Source organism: Neltuma alba, unplaced genomic scaffold (assembly GCF_004799145.2).
Source record: "Neltuma alba isolate B1F8T4 unplaced genomic scaffold, ASM479914v2 tig00010558_pilon, whole genome shotgun sequence".
In the NCBI taxonomy this organism is placed as follows: Eukaryota; Viridiplantae; Streptophyta; class Magnoliopsida; order Fabales; family Fabaceae; genus Neltuma; species Neltuma alba.
In genome coordinates, this window is record NW_021635425.1 from 267,301 (window position 1) to 284,904 (window position 17,604).

General features: G+C 28.6%; 1 protein-coding gene across 1 annotated transcript; it reads left to right on the top strand.

The window, feature by feature from the left end:
* Positions 1 to 9,623: 9,623 nt before the first annotated feature.
* LOC114757033 (zinc finger protein 8-like) lies at positions 9,624 to 10,701 on the top strand. The gene has a single exon (XM_028946029.1). It carries the CDS (start codon positions 9,678 to 9,680, stop codon positions 10,491 to 10,493), a length of 816 nt encoding a protein of 271 aa, XP_028801862.1. The 5' UTR covers positions 9,624 to 9,677; the 3' UTR covers positions 10,494 to 10,701.
* The last annotated feature ends 6,903 nt before the right edge of the window (positions 10,702 to 17,604 follow it).

Genomic DNA, 17,604 nt, shown 5'->3' on the forward strand with positions numbered 1-17,604 from the left:
TTTTCTTTTTCTATTTTCCCTAAATAAATAGCTAATGTCATACTGGGATCATCACTTTGTCCTGAGTAGTAATTGATCAAATTTCTGACATGCTTTTGTGCTTTTGCTTTCCACGGAGCAAGGATTGTGCCCTTAAAATTTGACTAATCTTTTTGACCATCATTTCACTAAATTTTTGTCCAACTCTTGTCTCCCATGAGAGTGTGGATTTTGTTCATAATGGATGGTTAAATAAGCTATTCCAAAACTTCAAAAAAGAGGTTCAAATATTAATAAATTTTGAGCAGCTTATATCATAAGACGTGGCATTTTGGTTCTTAATATAAGAGTTAGTTGATAATTGAATTTGGTCATAAGTATGAGATTTTATCTCTCAAATTTATAATTTATTCTTTAAAGTATTGTCATTGATTACATGGATGAAGGGGTTTCATTTAAAGGTGGTCATGATTAAAAATGATACTTTAGGAAAAATTAATTTATATTTATTACAAATAACTAAATTTTTTAAAATAAATTTTATATTAAGAATCGAATGCATTTGGTGATGCAGAAAGAGGTTTATATCTTGTTAATTTGGCCTTCTATCTTATTTTTTTCAAAAAGTATTTCATATATTGTATACAAATATACAATACCAGGATAATGATGCCATGATATTTAAAATTCCTCTAATTGTTGTTTTATACATCAAAAGGCAAAAATGATAATTAACAAAGCGAAACTAGTGCCATGTGCCTTTTTAAAGTGCTATGATTTAGTGTCAATGGTCTATTTGAATTAATGTGGGTAAAATCGATCTTTATCCCTGCCGATTTTTACAAATTGAAGTTGGGATAAAAGTTAATTAATGTAATATAATTTATGTTTGAATAGGGTTTTATAAAAAAATCAGTTTAATAAAAATTTGTTTGGATGATATGAAAAAAAAAATCCAAAAGCTAGAAATTCAGAAAAAGTTGATTCAATTTTTAAGTGACTTTTGGGTGAAAAATTCAGTTGATCCAAATCTATATCAAGTATCATTTTCTATCCAACTACTTTGTTTTTTTTGCCCCAATTGATTTCTTGGTTTCCTAACACTGTCTCAAATAAGCACTAATATAGAAAACGCATTTGGTATTTAGTCCAAATATGACAGGAAATTGATAAAGAAGTGGTTAAACTAGTTTTATGTTTTAAAATTTTAATCCAGGTTTCTAAGCTTCAAGTTATGCTTATATACCAAATAAGCATGGAAGGGAAGAAAAATAAACATACAAGGAATAGGAATTTATGTATAAGAAGCTTAAACATATATTATTATGATTGTTTTGAATGAGATTATTCCCTATGCTGCCAAGATAAAGTATAAGAACTGCTTAAAATTATATTATTTATAAAATAGTACGATCTATTTTAAATATTGGGCAAATTTACAGATCCATCCTTGTAAAGGTATAGATATATTGGATGTCATTTGAAATCCAAGTCTTGGCGTTTAATTTATTGGATGCTTTAGTTCAACAACAGACACTTGTGCCGCTATAGGTTTGGATCAAGTACCTTTCAAATTGAATATTTATTTGTTTGTTTGTTTATTTATTCCATATCATTCAGTTTGAAATCAAACAATATTTATTTAAATGTGAAATAAATCTTCAATTCGTAACAATCAAGTTTAATTATAGCATGCCTACATATAATTTAATGATCTTAATAAGAACAACTTGGACGGCAAAGCCAGCTAAAATGAAAAGGGAAGTTTATGTATTTTATTTATTAATTAACAATTAATGTTAATTCATCAGATTTGTGCTTCATATGAGCAAGTATGTGTTATAATATGTTTTTTTTCCCTGTGCTTTTAAATTTATGCGATGTGCTTGTGTTTTTTTCAGTACATCACATGTTTGGGTGTTATTAATTATTCTAAATCTGAATCTGAATCTAAATGCAGCTATGTTTTATTATTTATAATAACATAAAATATAAAAGGTTGCGTAACAAAGATGGCTGAAAAGAAATCATTCCAACCTTAGACTCCAGATGTTATTGACAAATACGCTTTGATGTGATAATGTTTTCTATAATATTATAATAGTGATATAATTTTATAAGATATTAAATTTCATTTGTTCAATTTTTTATCCAAATGTGGAGATAATATGAGGAGAAGAAAAGGGGACAAAATGATAAGGACATAATCCAAATCCGTCATTGTCATGTGTAATTTTTTTTTTTTTGGTTTTAAAGTGCCTGTAACTCATTCAAGAATGCACTCAAACTCTTACAAAATTAACCAAGGGCGAGGATACTCAATCAATAATGATATTTTTCATTAAAAAATCATTAATCATATTTATATAAAAATAAAATTTATAGTATTTATTATTTAACTATGCGTGTACTTCTTCGGTCCTTAATATCAGACCTATTTAACTTGTTTAGATTAAGAAAATTAGGTAAGTTAGTTAATTATAAAAAAATATAATATTTTTTTCCTAAAACACCATAATCATTTTCTTTAATATCTTTTCTCCTTCTTCTACTTGATCATGGTTAAGGGAAATCTATAGGGGTAATTTACAAAAAATTGATAAATATGAAAAATATGTCTATATTTAGGACCAAAATTAACTCAATAATTAGGTCTTATATTAAGTATCGGAGGAGTAGTAAATAATACATTGTGTAGAATCTGTATATTATATGCCTAGGAACAATTCGGTGAACTTTTAGAAGAAGCACGTTCCAAGCAGTTTCGTATTCTTGCATGTGGATTAAATTTGTATAGAGTGATTTATTGCGAGTTTGGTACAACACATTATTCATAATTGACTTCCAATATGCAGGACCATGCAACTATCACATTTAAGTCACACAATTATTATTTTTTGTTTGCTGAATTAATTCACACAATTAGGTCATACTTATAAGAAAGAAGTTTAAGGGAAGGCAAAGAGGAAATTAAAAAAAAAATTTGTTTGTACTGCATCACTCTGATCTATTTATAAGATGAGGAAAAAACAATTTTTTGTAATAATTATAAAGCATATGCCATTAATTTTTATCACTAGTTTCTCCTTTTACCCCTTATTAAATACTGGCCCATGCTATTTAATTTTTAAATTATGTATATTTAATCTGGAAAGAATTGAAAACTTATTAAATTGTCGAACTAGATTAATGAAGTCTAAAATTTTATTTAATTTTGGTGAAAAAAATATTGAAAGTGATTTATAAATATAATCAAAAATGTTAAGCGGTAGCTAGCAAGTGAGATTGAACCCACAATCGAGATAAATGGCATGCCACTATACCACAGGTAGTTATAAATAAAAATACTTATTAGAAGGGTTTTAACTTTAATTTAAACACTCCCGACCTGTCAAGAATTAGTTTCAAGTACAAAATGATACGGGGATGCCTTGAAGTACACTAAAAATTAAAAATGCTTATGGTCATCACAAGTGGGAAGCGATCTGTGTCATTGACATGGGAGTCGTCTTCTTCATTGGCGGCTTCACTGTATGTAGGGTTAATTTCAACAGATGTATAGTAGCTTCAACTTCAACGGCAATGCATGGGATGACCGCGATGGCAGGCTTTGAACTGACTTTATATTGGCGATATTAGTGATGGGCGAACCTTCAGGTGAACATGGGACGTGTTACAAATAATGTAATTTTAACTTATTTTGATAAGCTAATTATCATGCATATAAAATGGCTCAATAATTGCCCTCCCTGTTCTCTTTTTATAAGAAACATATGACCAAATCATGTATACCAAAAAGTTAGTTAAAATATTAAAGATAATAAATATGTAAAATTATAAGTTTTTCCCCCTAAAGAATACTCTTATTTATGGGGAAGAGAGTGAAAAAATTATTAAAATAAAAAATTATGAAAGAGAGGGAATGTGTCATGAAGAGAGATGAATGAGTGATGTTTCAAGAAATGAGATAATAAGTATATTGAGTACTAATAATGATAACTAATGGGGCTAAATAGAAAATGAGCTAAAAATTTGAGATATCCTATAAATTTTCTTATAAACAAGAAAAAGATAGATATACAGTAGTTGTTTCTTATAAAAAAAGAGAAGAATGGAGTAATAACGTGGAATGATTTGCACACTTGAACTTTAAGATCTTTAGCAAAAATGTAATTTTTTCTTTTTTTCAATTGATCTAACCCATTTATTCTCCTCCCATTTTCCGGGTTTGCTTTTACTTCTTTGAAAAATGGAATAGCCCTAGCTAGTTATCTCGCTGTCTGCAAAGACTTGATGTTTGTGATGTCTTATCGTTGAAATGTCCAAACGTGAGTATTTTTTTCCAGAAAAAATTAATCTTTTCATCCTTATAGTTTTGACGCATTGAAAACTTAGTTCCTATACTTTGACTCAGTACAACTTAACCTTTATAGTTTTGACTTGGTTGTAACTTAATTCTTGAAGTTTGACTCGCTACAACTCGGTCTTTATACTTTTAACCATTTTATAATTTAGTCATTCCTTTTATTAGATATAGAATTTTATTTTTTAAAAACACAAAGACTAAATTATAAAATAGGTAAAATTATAGGGATCGAGTGACAGTGAGTCGAGTTTTAAGAACTGAGTTACAACCGAGTTAAGGCTATATAGATTGAGTTATATCGAGTCAAAATATAAAAACTGAGTTACAAATGCTTCATAACCATAAGGACTAAAAGATTAATTTTTTCTTTTTTTATTATAAAAAAATCAAGGAAACTTACATAAAGAAAAAAAATTTTTGGATTTAGATGTTGATGAGTATTTTTTTCCTGTTTGCCAACAAAAACCTTGGTGAATAGTGAATACTTTGTTCGTAGTATTGTTGAAAAACCTTGATGAAGTAATTTGTTTGTTGGGATGTGAAAATTTTGAGATTAATGATTTCAAAAGTAGAAGCTCTGTGTGAAAATGAACGAAAATTTAAGAGAATATATTTCCTTTCTGAAAAAATTAAGAAAACATAATAAAAGAAGAAGCTAAAAATTACTCAATGTTAAATAAAGAATGTCAACAAAAATTTGTTGTTACTTGTAAATTTAGTGTTGTCAACATTAAATAAAGTGTTGTTATTAAACCTGATTTAGAATTTAATAATTTCCAACTTCTTTTTTTGGTTTCATTTTTTCAAAAATTAACTCAAATATATCCCTTCAAGAAGCATGGAACTATATGTCATTATATATATATATATATATATATATATTTGAAATTAAGAATTCAGAAAATTTAGAACTCTGAGCGATTAGCTACAACAGAAGGAAAGCAACGAGGAGGAAGAGAGATGCAGCCTGGAAATTTCGTTGTTGTGACATTAAGCGAAGTGCCATTAGTGCGCTTAATCCATCATTATATATTTATATATATATATATTCGGCATTACCAGACATTTCAAATCAATCTCTTTTCTTCAATCTTTTTTAATTATAACAACTACTTTATCACATTGCAATTTGCAATTAATTAATATATTTTTTTCTCACTTGGTCAGTTATGGCAGTCTATGATCTCTCTTCAATTCACGAAACAAAAAAAAGAGAAGTAATATGGATTTGCAGTCACTAAGCAAATAATTAGAAGTTCCATTTTCGGTAAAGTTAACCTTGTTGAAAAGGATTTATCTATCTCGGCATGAAATATGTTTTTATTAGTGGAAGATCATGAATTTAATCTTACCTATAACTCCAAATTGTTAATATTCGCTGCTTAAAAAGAAACTTTCTTGCAAAGGATTTACCTTTTATACCTATAACTACCTTGAAAATTAGTCTTTTCTACTAAGAGGATACTACTTATAATCCCCAAAAAAATTATTATTTTTCTTTAATTCTTAAATGGCACAAAATTTTTACACAAGTTACATTGACAATCAGAAGGAAAGTAATAATATCACTTTTTAATTATGAAATTATTACCTTCCATCACCTGGGAGAAGATTCTCTCGCTTATTTACAATTTTTGTTATGTAATTCCTAAAAGTAATTTTCTTTCTTTTAATGTGCTAATATATGTTATATGACATTTTATAATATTTGAACTCTATCATATTATTTTGTCGTGGTTCCAAAAAAATTATGAAATTATTACCGATCATACTTTTTAGTTTCTACACTATCTTGGTCGCAATCGGTGTAGAAAAACCGCTGTAAAAACTGAATTTTTCATTAGTGATGATCTTATGCATTTATTGAGCTGAGAGATTTTTACACATGTGATTCAAGCTCGATCAATTTAAAACAGTGAGGCCGGTATAATTTTAGAAATTAAAACAATTAGTTTGAAAAACTATTGATAAACGACCAAGCATTTGAGACTTTTCCAGAAAAGCAACAAGGTTTCTGGAATAGGATCGCAACTGTAACTGAAACAAAATAAGAATGGTTAGGTTGCAAGATAGGGACCACCTCATGAAAATAAATCATCTTCTCAATTAATTAATATGCCCTCAAGGACCAACGTGTAATGAAATGAATTGATAAAATAATTGATTTAATTAAATCAAATCAATCACTAAACCCACCCACTAATTAAGTATATTTTGAATTGATAACATGCTTTGATGACTCTGCATGTATATATGCCCACTTGGAATTTTCCTCCTAAAGCAAGAAACCAACTTGAACATGATTTTTATGAAAGAAAAACAAGGGGGAATTGATGGTCACAATGAGATATGTATGCACACAGACACACACCCACCCACACACACACACACACACACATTTATATTGGTGGGATCTCTTTGCTTAAGACTTATAACCAAATAAGAGTATTATATTAAAAGTATAAAATTAATTATTTAGAAATAAAATATTAATATTTTCAAAGGAATTTAATATTAAAAATATGAAAAAAAATATTGTCGTTAAATATAATTAATTAGGAATTGTTTTGATATTCTGAATATATATGATATTTGATAAAACAAAAATTTAAATGTAATTAATGAAATAAGATTTACCCCTATATATAAGCCAAAATATTGAAAAAAAAATATAATAATAAAGAATAAGTTAAAAATTGGTTAAAGTATGATAAATAGATTGGAAATTGAATCATTGATAATTTTTGACTCAAGTTAATTCCTAAAATTTAACTCGTTGAATTTAATTCTTTAAAATTTTCATCATTGAATTCATTGCTTGTTAAATTAAAAAAAAAAATCACAGTTTTTCATGGACCGTATAGGTTGTAGTTGGGATATAAAGAGTACAGATCAACATACTAAATTTCAGTCCCCAAAAAAAAAAAGATCAACATACTAAAGCCGGTAGAAGTTGAGAAATTAAGTTCTACCAAGTTAAACTTTAGAAATTATAACTAAGTCAAGTTTATAAGAACTAAATAATTCTTTTTTGTACATAAATTAAAATCATTACTCTTTTACAAAATTATATTTGAATCCGATTACATATAGAATTTTAAATGAATTATATTATTGACAACTTGTTAATAGTGATGAAACTTGTTATCTTTATATATATTGATATTAATAATTAAACATATTGATATGTCATTTCATAGGCTTGATTTTATTTTTAATAAAATCAACATAACAAGATTTATATGTAACGTGAAGTTATAAAAAATGTTTAAGTTCATTGTATTCGTTTTATGTGTTATCTTTTGAAAATCTTATTAGTTTATTGTTGGAGGAAGTCCCACTAAAATATAATATATAGACAAGATGTGGGTAGAGACAATAGAATAAGAACACAATCTGATGGTTTCAAAAATGGGCCAAAAGCAACAAAAGGTGGGGTCGAAAATGAACAACTGTCCAAGGCAAATGCCAATATATTTTTTGAATTAAAAATTAAGCAAAAGATGATTAATTAATTCTCCTGAAAAGAAAACATATGCTTTTGGAGTATAAAATATTAGGGTTTTCCTGCTTTAACAAGATATGCTGAGATCTTATGGAAGACCCTTCACTATATCAGCTTACCTCATTCCCCACTTTTTGTAAAAATATATATATTCCTTCATTTAGCAACTTTTCTCTTTTCCTATCATCATAGATTAATCACATGGTCAAGATAACCCACATTAGTTAATCAATTAATTAATTATTAATTCCCATATCTTTATCTATTTGTGGGTGGAAGGATAATTACAAAGAAGCTTCCTTTAGTGCTGAATTAATAATCACATTTTTTTTGAAGCGTTTGTAAATACTTCATTTGCATTTGAGCTGTAGTAGATGGTACTAGCCAATAGGGCATTCACATTAATATTTAATTTATAAACTACCTCTGATCCTTAGTTTGTAGTGTAAATTGAACTAATAGGAGTATTAAAACCAAATTTTATAGTATATTATTAAAATTTTGGCAAATTGTATTATTCATCATGGTGAAATATGACTCACTGTTAAACTTTGTATGATATAAAAGATTTACTATTTACGCTTGTTGAGACTAAGATGGAGAGAGTTGATTCGAGATTAAAACATAATTTTTAGATTCCAACAAAAAAAAAGACATACTTTTTAGATAAATTAGTTATATTTTGGATAATTAATCCAATATGGCCACTTTAATTAGGGAGTGAGAGGATAATTTAATAGAGAATTTTCTTTAAATAAACTCTCTGAAAATTTATTTTAATTTTTATTATCATAACTGCTAGCTACCATAGCAATAAAGTTACAACAAAGGTGTAATTGATAAATTAAATAATTGGCATGAAATGGTTAATTAGTATAAAATACCTGAGAAGACATTTGTAATATTTTATGTGAAACTTACTAATTAATTATAAAGATGCAGAACTATTTTTCTTGAATCGTGAATAACAAGCATCTGATTAAAAGATTTCATAAAATATTTGTATCATATTTTTTGCTCTTCTATGAATTTTTCTTAATATTATAATATGATGATAAAGCTGAGCGGTAGATAACAATACATAAAGCCAAGAAATCATTGGATGAACAGTTAAAATATTCTTACAAAGCAGGAAATTATATTAATTAGTAATTAAGGTTAGAGAGCTAGCTAGCCGATCACTTTTGTCCTTCCAGATGATATGATATTATATATATATAGAGAGAGAGAGAGAGAGAGAGAGAGATAAATAAATTATAACCTTTGTTTCTTTGACTTTGTGCAGCTACAGTTAGTTTAATAACTTTAATCATGTCTAATAAAGCACACCGAATATTATATCACCATATCTTTCTAAATACATTAAACAAAACCACCAATTAAGTAGTGGTAATTTAATTAATTATATCATAATTAAAGTGCTTCCCAGACCGTCTTATTGGAGGAGTTTGAGGTGTATCATTATCTACTACTACAATATTTAAAAAAAGAGTTGTAATTGAACCAACCACCATTGCATGACAGAGAGACAACACAATATAAATAAACAAAACTTTAATTTCATTAATTAACTAGTATCATAATTAATCATCAATCAATTAATCAATTAAATATTTATTTTCCTCTTATCTGATCTGACTTTTCTTTTTCTCACATCTTTTATATGTTCTCTGTATTGACCCTTTGATTTTTTTAATGTAAGCATCCCATTATCAGCTTTACTATAAAAGGAAGAGAAGCTAAAGAAGCCAAACCACTTCTTGGTACAATACCACCTTCTTCAAAACTCTTTCTCTCTATCTATCTCTCTCTTTCTCTCTCTAGAAGATGGAAAAGCAAAGTGTTCTGTGTGATGTTTCTTCAACATGGGAAGGTTCAGAAAATGAACACTCCATGGAGAAGAGGTTGAAGCTATTTGGGTTTGAGTTAAATCCATGTAGCAACAAAATTACCAGTTCAAATGAAGGAGACGAAAGTGTGAACTCTTCAACCTCAATTCTGTCTTCTTCTTCATCAGGATCAGAAAGAGCAGACAGATCTGAAGCAGGTCAAGATCAGAAGATCGTTATCGTCACAGAATCATCTTCAAGAGATCAAAAACCTAATAATAATGATAATAATAATAAGATTTCTTCTTCCTCAGATGAGCAGAGAAAGTTCGAGTGCCAATACTGCTTCAAGGAGTTTGTAAACTCACAGGCTTTAGGAGGCCATCAAAATGCTCATAAGAAAGAGAGAATGAAGAAGAAGAGACTTCAGCTTCAAGCCAGGAAGGCTAGCTTCAACTTATATCTTCAACAACGATCTTTTCAAGCTAGTAATAATTATTATTATCAGTATTATGGATCTGGATCTGATAATAGTAATAATTATAATTCTTCTTCTTGGTTCTACGATCCTTCTTCGTATAACAACTCAGCCGAGTTGTTCAATCTTCATGAAGGATCCCAGATTAGCTTCAGATCTTCATCAAATCCTCATCATCATCCTCGTCGTTCTCTTCAGGAGCCTTCTTGTATGTTTGATTTCTCTCGCACTGATAGGCCTTTCATGTCGGAGACTTCGACCCAGAAAACGAATCATTCTCAGAAAGCTTTGGATCTTCAACTAGGCTTAGCCTTGGAGTCGAATACAAGAATCTAAGAAGCATATGATCATACCTAGGTTAGAAAATTAATTTAGTGTAGGTTTTATATATATATATATATATATATATATATCTGTAGTTTCCATATTGTATTTGTTGAAGGATGATTTATGTAAGACAGGGATTTTCAGCATCAGGGGGGGAAAAAGAAAATTGAATGAGAAAAACAAATAGTATTCACTATTCTTTATATTTACACAAGGCCCACTACAGTAAAGTGTTTTGACGTTGACCATATGTGTGTGCAATTAAAACGTAGATTTTTGTTATTAATTTATAGTCTATTAACGGTCACTGCTCATAGATTAATTGATAATTATAAGATAAATGGACACGTCCCAGAAAAGCTTTTGTTGATTTCTTTATTAGAAGATGAAAAAGAATTTTTTTTATTGGTGACAAAGGTAGGATTTTGCTAATTCTCTTTCTATATGATTGTGCTTTTGTACATCTCATGCATTTGTCATATTTTCTACACAAGAGGCCCACTTAATTAATTAAATTAGCAATGTAGTTATTTTTAAAAGTATTTTTTTTCCCGGAAAAAAAAACAAGTGTATGATATTTGATACTATTGATTCAGTGAGATTCAACATGAGCCAAGGTCAAGCTCTAACAAGTGGAAAACCCTATAAGCCCAATTTTCCATATCCTTAACTCTTGAGTTTAAAAAGATTTGCTTCAGTGTCAGCAAAGTCTTTTTATATATGTATATATATTCTAAAAGAATTTTAACATTACATTTGAAGCGACATAAATAAAAGTAATGTAGTGAGTATGCTTATCTAAGCCTGTTCTAGAATAGACATAGATAAAGATATCTATGTCGACTCAAAACGGATGCAGACAAATATTGTTACTTATGTTTTTATGTCTGTTTTGAGTGAATAGACGTAAGAACATTACTATCTATGTCTATTTCTTTTTTAATTGTGGGTTTCTTTTTTACTAAAAATTACACGCAATTAATAAAGGAAAAATTCCCAAAAAAAAAAAGACTATTAAATTTCAAAATTTCAAATTAGGAATTACTATAAAAATGTGTAGTCATTTGCTTTTCAAAGGTAGTCATTTTCTTTACGAATGTAATAACCAATACTTATTTAGGATTTTAAAATTCAACAGTCATTTTTTATTAGAATTTTCCCATTAATAAATGCTTATATATATAGAGAGAGAGAGTAGAACGCCAACAAATAAGCAAGACATTTGTTAGAGCTGTTCAGCACCTGTCATATATAAATCATTTCATAACAAAATAGTCAAGCGTATAACTCCAAATTACAACTCCAATTGTCAAAATATCCGATCCACAACAATTTTTACAATAAACTTTACACAAATGTGAAGCTAATAATGCCAGCCTAATTTACTTAAATAAAAACCAAAAGCTAGATTACCTTATTTTTCACTCTCTTAAGTCGGCAACTCTTGAAGAAATTATTGTGCCAAAAAATCTCGAATAAAATTAATTCTTCAATGGTTATCATAAAAAAAACCTCAAATTGAGAAATAAACATTATTTGAATCTATCAAGATAATAAAATAAACCATAAAAAAATTAAAAAATATTTTTGAGCTAAAAATCTGAGTTTAACCATAAATTATTCAAAGTAGGTTATGATAATCAGTTATTATAAATCATGATTTAAGAGAATCAATTTTATAAATCTATTTTATCCAGAATCTATTCTTCTGCCACTCAACATGACCTCTTTTAATCAATAAACAAAATAATTGTGGAGTGTGGTGAAGATGAAATTAGCAATTTACTTGTGATAATGAGAACACACTTACTTAGGAATCGCACTATATATAGAAAGTAAAGTATACAAATATAAAATAAATCCTTGATCCCATTTTCTTTTATTCTTTCAACTCACACTGTTTGACACCCTCTATACAATGTCTTTATAGTTTATTCGTATTTTTTTAAAAATATATTCAAAGAATAAATAACGTGGATTAATATTGCTCTTAATTAATTACAATTTATAACTTCTTTCCTTTCCTTTTTTTTTTTGGGTCAAGGTCTTATAATTCAATTATTCAACCAACACCAAATTCCTTCTTTTCTTAAATGTGAGCTTGTAAAATCGAACCCTTTTATAAATGATATAACGGGAAACGCGTGCTTGAATTATGAACCGAAAAACCTGATACATTAGTAGTTAAAATTTCTCATCCCAAGACTGACTACTATAGTAGTGAGTTTTTTTTGCGTGTGTTAATTAGTTATTTCACTTAATTAATTACTATGTGATTTTTGCAATTGATTGGCGTATTTAGGAAATTACTCCTCCATGTCAATTTATAAGATGTTTTTTGAGCAAATTATAAAGGCCAATAAGCATCATTAAATACAATTAGAAACCTTGCTTTTTTCAAAAAGATATACAAATTAAACATTCAAAAATATCCTTCATTAACAGGTTATGTGTATATGAATCATTGTTATTTTTCAAAATATCTTATGTTATAAAACATTAAGAATCGCTCCACAATTAAAATGCATCATAAATTGAAACTGAGGGAATAAAATGTTTTAAATTGCAGCGCACCCTCATTATTTATGTACATATATGTACATACATACGTACCTATACATATACATATATACATATACATACATATATGTGCGCACGCGCGCGGCTGTGTATATAAAGAAGCATCAAAAGGGCCACACTTGAGTCATCTGGAATTGCTTATGTGACTGAAATTTCTTGAGTCATTCTTGAGTTTAACTTCCTAAAGCAAAAAACTTTATATATATATATATATATGTATATATATATATATATATATCTCATACTTAGGGGGTGTTTGGATAAGTCTAAACCATGGTTTGGAAAATAGCTTCTGGAGAATAGATTATGGGAAGAATAGATTTTGAAAGAATAGATTTTCTGAAAAAGTGATTCTGATAAAGTGAGAGTGTTTGGATAGTTGTTGTTAGAAGTGCTTTTTTATATGTAGAAATTACTCAAAAGAACATAAATTTAAATGATAATTACATATAAAATATATTTCATAATATATGTTTGTTTGAAGTAATAAATTTTTTAATAATATATATTTTGGTAACATAATAAATAAGACATAAATAATATAAATAATAAATAATTAATGTGTATATATATTTATAAATAATTACAATATTTTTAGGAAAATGATTTATTTTGCTAATAACAAAATATTATTATTTATTAAAGATTTTAAACATGAATATTATTTTGCCAATAAAAATATTATTATTTATTAAAGTACTCCCAAGCTTCGAGCTTTCCCTGCTTCCTTCCTTATCCCCTTCTGTTTATCTTTCCTATCTTTAAAGCTTTGTCGCACTCTGTGCTTGTCTGTTTCTTCTGATTTCTTGCAGTGAAGTCGCTCTATTTGATAAACAACAAAAAACAAAGTCACTCTGTCTCCTTCGTTGAACCCTCACAGCATACTGCTGGTAACGATAATGGACTACACACTGCCTCCGTTTGACGACGGCTTCACTGCCGAGAAGCTCTTCTACCAAGGTTACTCCTACACTTATGACGACGTCATTTTCCTCCCTCACTACATTGACTTCCCTACTGATGCCGTTTAGCTTGCTACCAGAGTCAGTCATAATGTGCATCTAAATATCCCCCGTGTCGTTTCTCCGATGGACACCGTCTCCGAAGCTCCCATGGCCATTGCCATGGCTGCCCTTGGTGGTATCGCTTTTATCCACTCTAATACGACGTCGTCCGATCAGGCTGCCATGGTACGTTTCGCTAAGTCACGCCGAGTGCCGATTCTCTCCAGCCCTGTCTTCAAACCACCCTATGGGAGGATTGAGTCGTTGGATGATTTTGGCGACTCATCGACAGCACAGCACGAATGGGAGAAGAGGCGACGGCAAAGGAGAAGAGAAATCTTCGGAAGGGGCGACGGAATGGGAGAAGAGAAATGAGAGAAGAGGCCTTCGTTAAGCTTAGAATGGGAGAAGAGGTGCTTTTTCATCATTGGGAGCTACTGACAGGAGTAATAATTACTCCAACGACTATTTGTTACTCCTCAGAAGCAACCCGCGTGATGCTTAAGCCCAAACCATGGTTTGTCTACTCAAAACCAAGGTTTTGTTGGAAACCAAGGTTTTAAAAAAAAAGTTGGTGTTTGGCAATCAGCCTCCCCAAACCATGGTTTGGGGTCTAGAAACACTTCTGGGGCAATTGCCAAACACCCCCTTCGCTGAATTTATTTATAAAAAATGATATCATATTTGTCCTTTTCCTCAATGCTCATCAAAAATAGATTTTCGTTTTGACTAATTAGAAGTCTGATTCCCCGCATTGGGACTATGTCATCAGAGAGATATGAGTGGATCAAATCATGGGAATAATGTTAGTTTGACAAGTATAATGCATCTGGATTACTTGTAGATTAACACTTCTATATTTAAATATTATTTTGAATGATTATATATAAATATTTTTATATATTTTAATTAAATTATAATACTTTAATTATGATTGATTGATTTGAAGCACTAATACTTGAGTTGCTATTTCAACTGATTCACTCACCGGTTCAATTTTCAGTGCCTTTAAATTAATGAATTAAAGAAAAAAAATAAAGCAATTTGATAGAATTAACAATAATGGTACGAAGTCATTTTATTTCATAGGTAATGTGGTGCAACCCTTTGGATTCAAGCTTGAATCCAAACGTCAAATACGTAAATAAAATCAGATAAAAATGTGGCTTTGCTTCTTTACTTAACACAAGATGTCATTTTCATCTATGAATTTTATAAAGTGTCTTTTTTTAATGCTTTAATATTTACTGACATATTAAGTTTAGATCAGCACTTTTAATAAATGTGCTGACATATTAAAATTATGATATAAAAGAATAATTATTTAATATTAACAGTGTTTAGTTAAAAGGATAAAAATATTTTATAAAATTAAGAATAAAGTAAAATCTTATATAAAATTAGAGGATCAAAGGTTAACTTTTGTCAAAATTTAAACACATATTTTTTGCCAGAAAAATTTAAGTATATAAGATCTATTATTCGTATTATTATTTAATTATTTATTTGTATTGTGACAAGCATCTTTTTCCCCATATACTACCTCCGGTCCTAATTATAAGACCCAGTTGACTAATTTGAGAAAATTAAGGAAGTAAGTTAAGTTAGTTATTTGTAATAGATAAGTGTTGTCATTTCTAAAATATCCTTGCTAATTAAGTATATTAGCTAGAACTATCATTATTAGAAGGATTATCTTGAAAAAAAATACATAAATATGAGAGACAAAATGGATTAGGGTCTTATAATTAGGACCAAACTAAAAGTCAAACGGGGTCTTATATTAAGGACTGGAGGTAGTAATTAATATTTTGTGGATGGTGGAGTAAAAGATAAAATAAAAAATACACATATATAGTAAAAGGAGTAAACCAAAGCCGGAGGAGCCACCCGCCACGATTGATTTTTTTTTTTTTGTCAGAACGCTACGATTGAATTTGGTTTATTAATTATTACTATCGATTTGATGAAAAAAAATATGGCATTCTTATCACCTTTATTTTATGGTCATGTTGTTTATCTAATTATTCTGTCCATCAAACATGAAGAAAACAGGAAAAAAAAAAATCAAAAGATCTTCCCGCTTTAAAAAAACAATAGCCGCCACGGCCGCATGGAATGGTTTTCCTTGTCTTCTTTCTCTTCTTTTAAAAAATTAAGAAGCATAATTGATGATGGATTTAATAAACTAATTAATTATTAATTGCTAATGGAAGATGGAGACACGGGAAAGTCCGCAATTGGTATCTAATTTAAGTGCTTATATTAACTACCCAGTTTAAGATTTCACATTTTCATAATGGAGGATTTTTATTTTAGATAATATTTATATTAAGTTCTTTAATTACACGTGGTCATGTGTTTTATTTTTGAAATATTATCCTTTAAGTATAAAGTATAAACTCGCATTTCAAAAAGTAGCACAGATAATTATGTATGATTGAAAAATTTAACATAATAAATAAAAGTAAATTGACCTAAATATTTTCCCTTTATTTTATATAAGCGTGGCTTTGAATTTGAGCCTATGATTATAAAAATCAACCAAAAAGAATAGTAATTTCAATTTATAATATAAGTTGCTTTAACTAATTTATTAAAAAAAAAGTAGCAGCAGTTAACTTATTACTCCTCCGGTCCTTATTATAAGACCCAATTTGACTTTTTATTTGGTCCTAATTATAAGACCCAATCCATTTTCTCTCTTATATTTATGCATTTTTTTCCAAAATAATCCTTCTAATAGTGATAGTTTTAGTCAATATACTTAATTAGCAAGGATATTTTAGGAATAACAACACTTATTTATTATAAATAACCAACTTAACTTACTTCCTTAATCTCCTCAAATAAGTCAATTGGGTCTTATAATTAGGACCGGAGGAGTATAATTATAATTATAATTGTACAATATCAAATATATATATATAATAATTTTATTGACCTAATTCATGAGTCCCCACACGCAGAGGTATGTAGGTAAGTGGTAAATTGAACATTTCACGTATTAATTGATTTTCTCATTTAGTATTGGTTGGAAAAAAACTTTTTTCCACCTAGCTGTTGGAGTATTTTTAAAATAAAAAGATATATTTTTAAAAAGTCATGTTCTTATACAAATTTATTAAATTAATAAATTTGTATGAAGAATTGTATTCTCATACACATTAATATATTTGTATGACGGGTATCTTCATATAAATTAATATATATTTATATGAAGGACTATATAGGAAGTTACAACATCAAAAGACACAAAAGTTGATTTCTAAAGATATATAAATAAAGATGTGGCTGGTAACTACCACTTGGTGAAAAGTTGTGTTGTTTTCTTAAGTCAACCCTACATACTAAAAAGATATAACTCTTCATGGATAAGTCATCAAATAACCTTTGTTTATTTAAATTATGTTGGGTCATATACCAACATATAATTGTGATTTTTAATTGAAGAGGTATTGCTCTAAGAGCCATCTCTTCAAGCCATTATTTTCATGATCTATATAAATCTCTCACCATCACTCTATTTAGAGGGG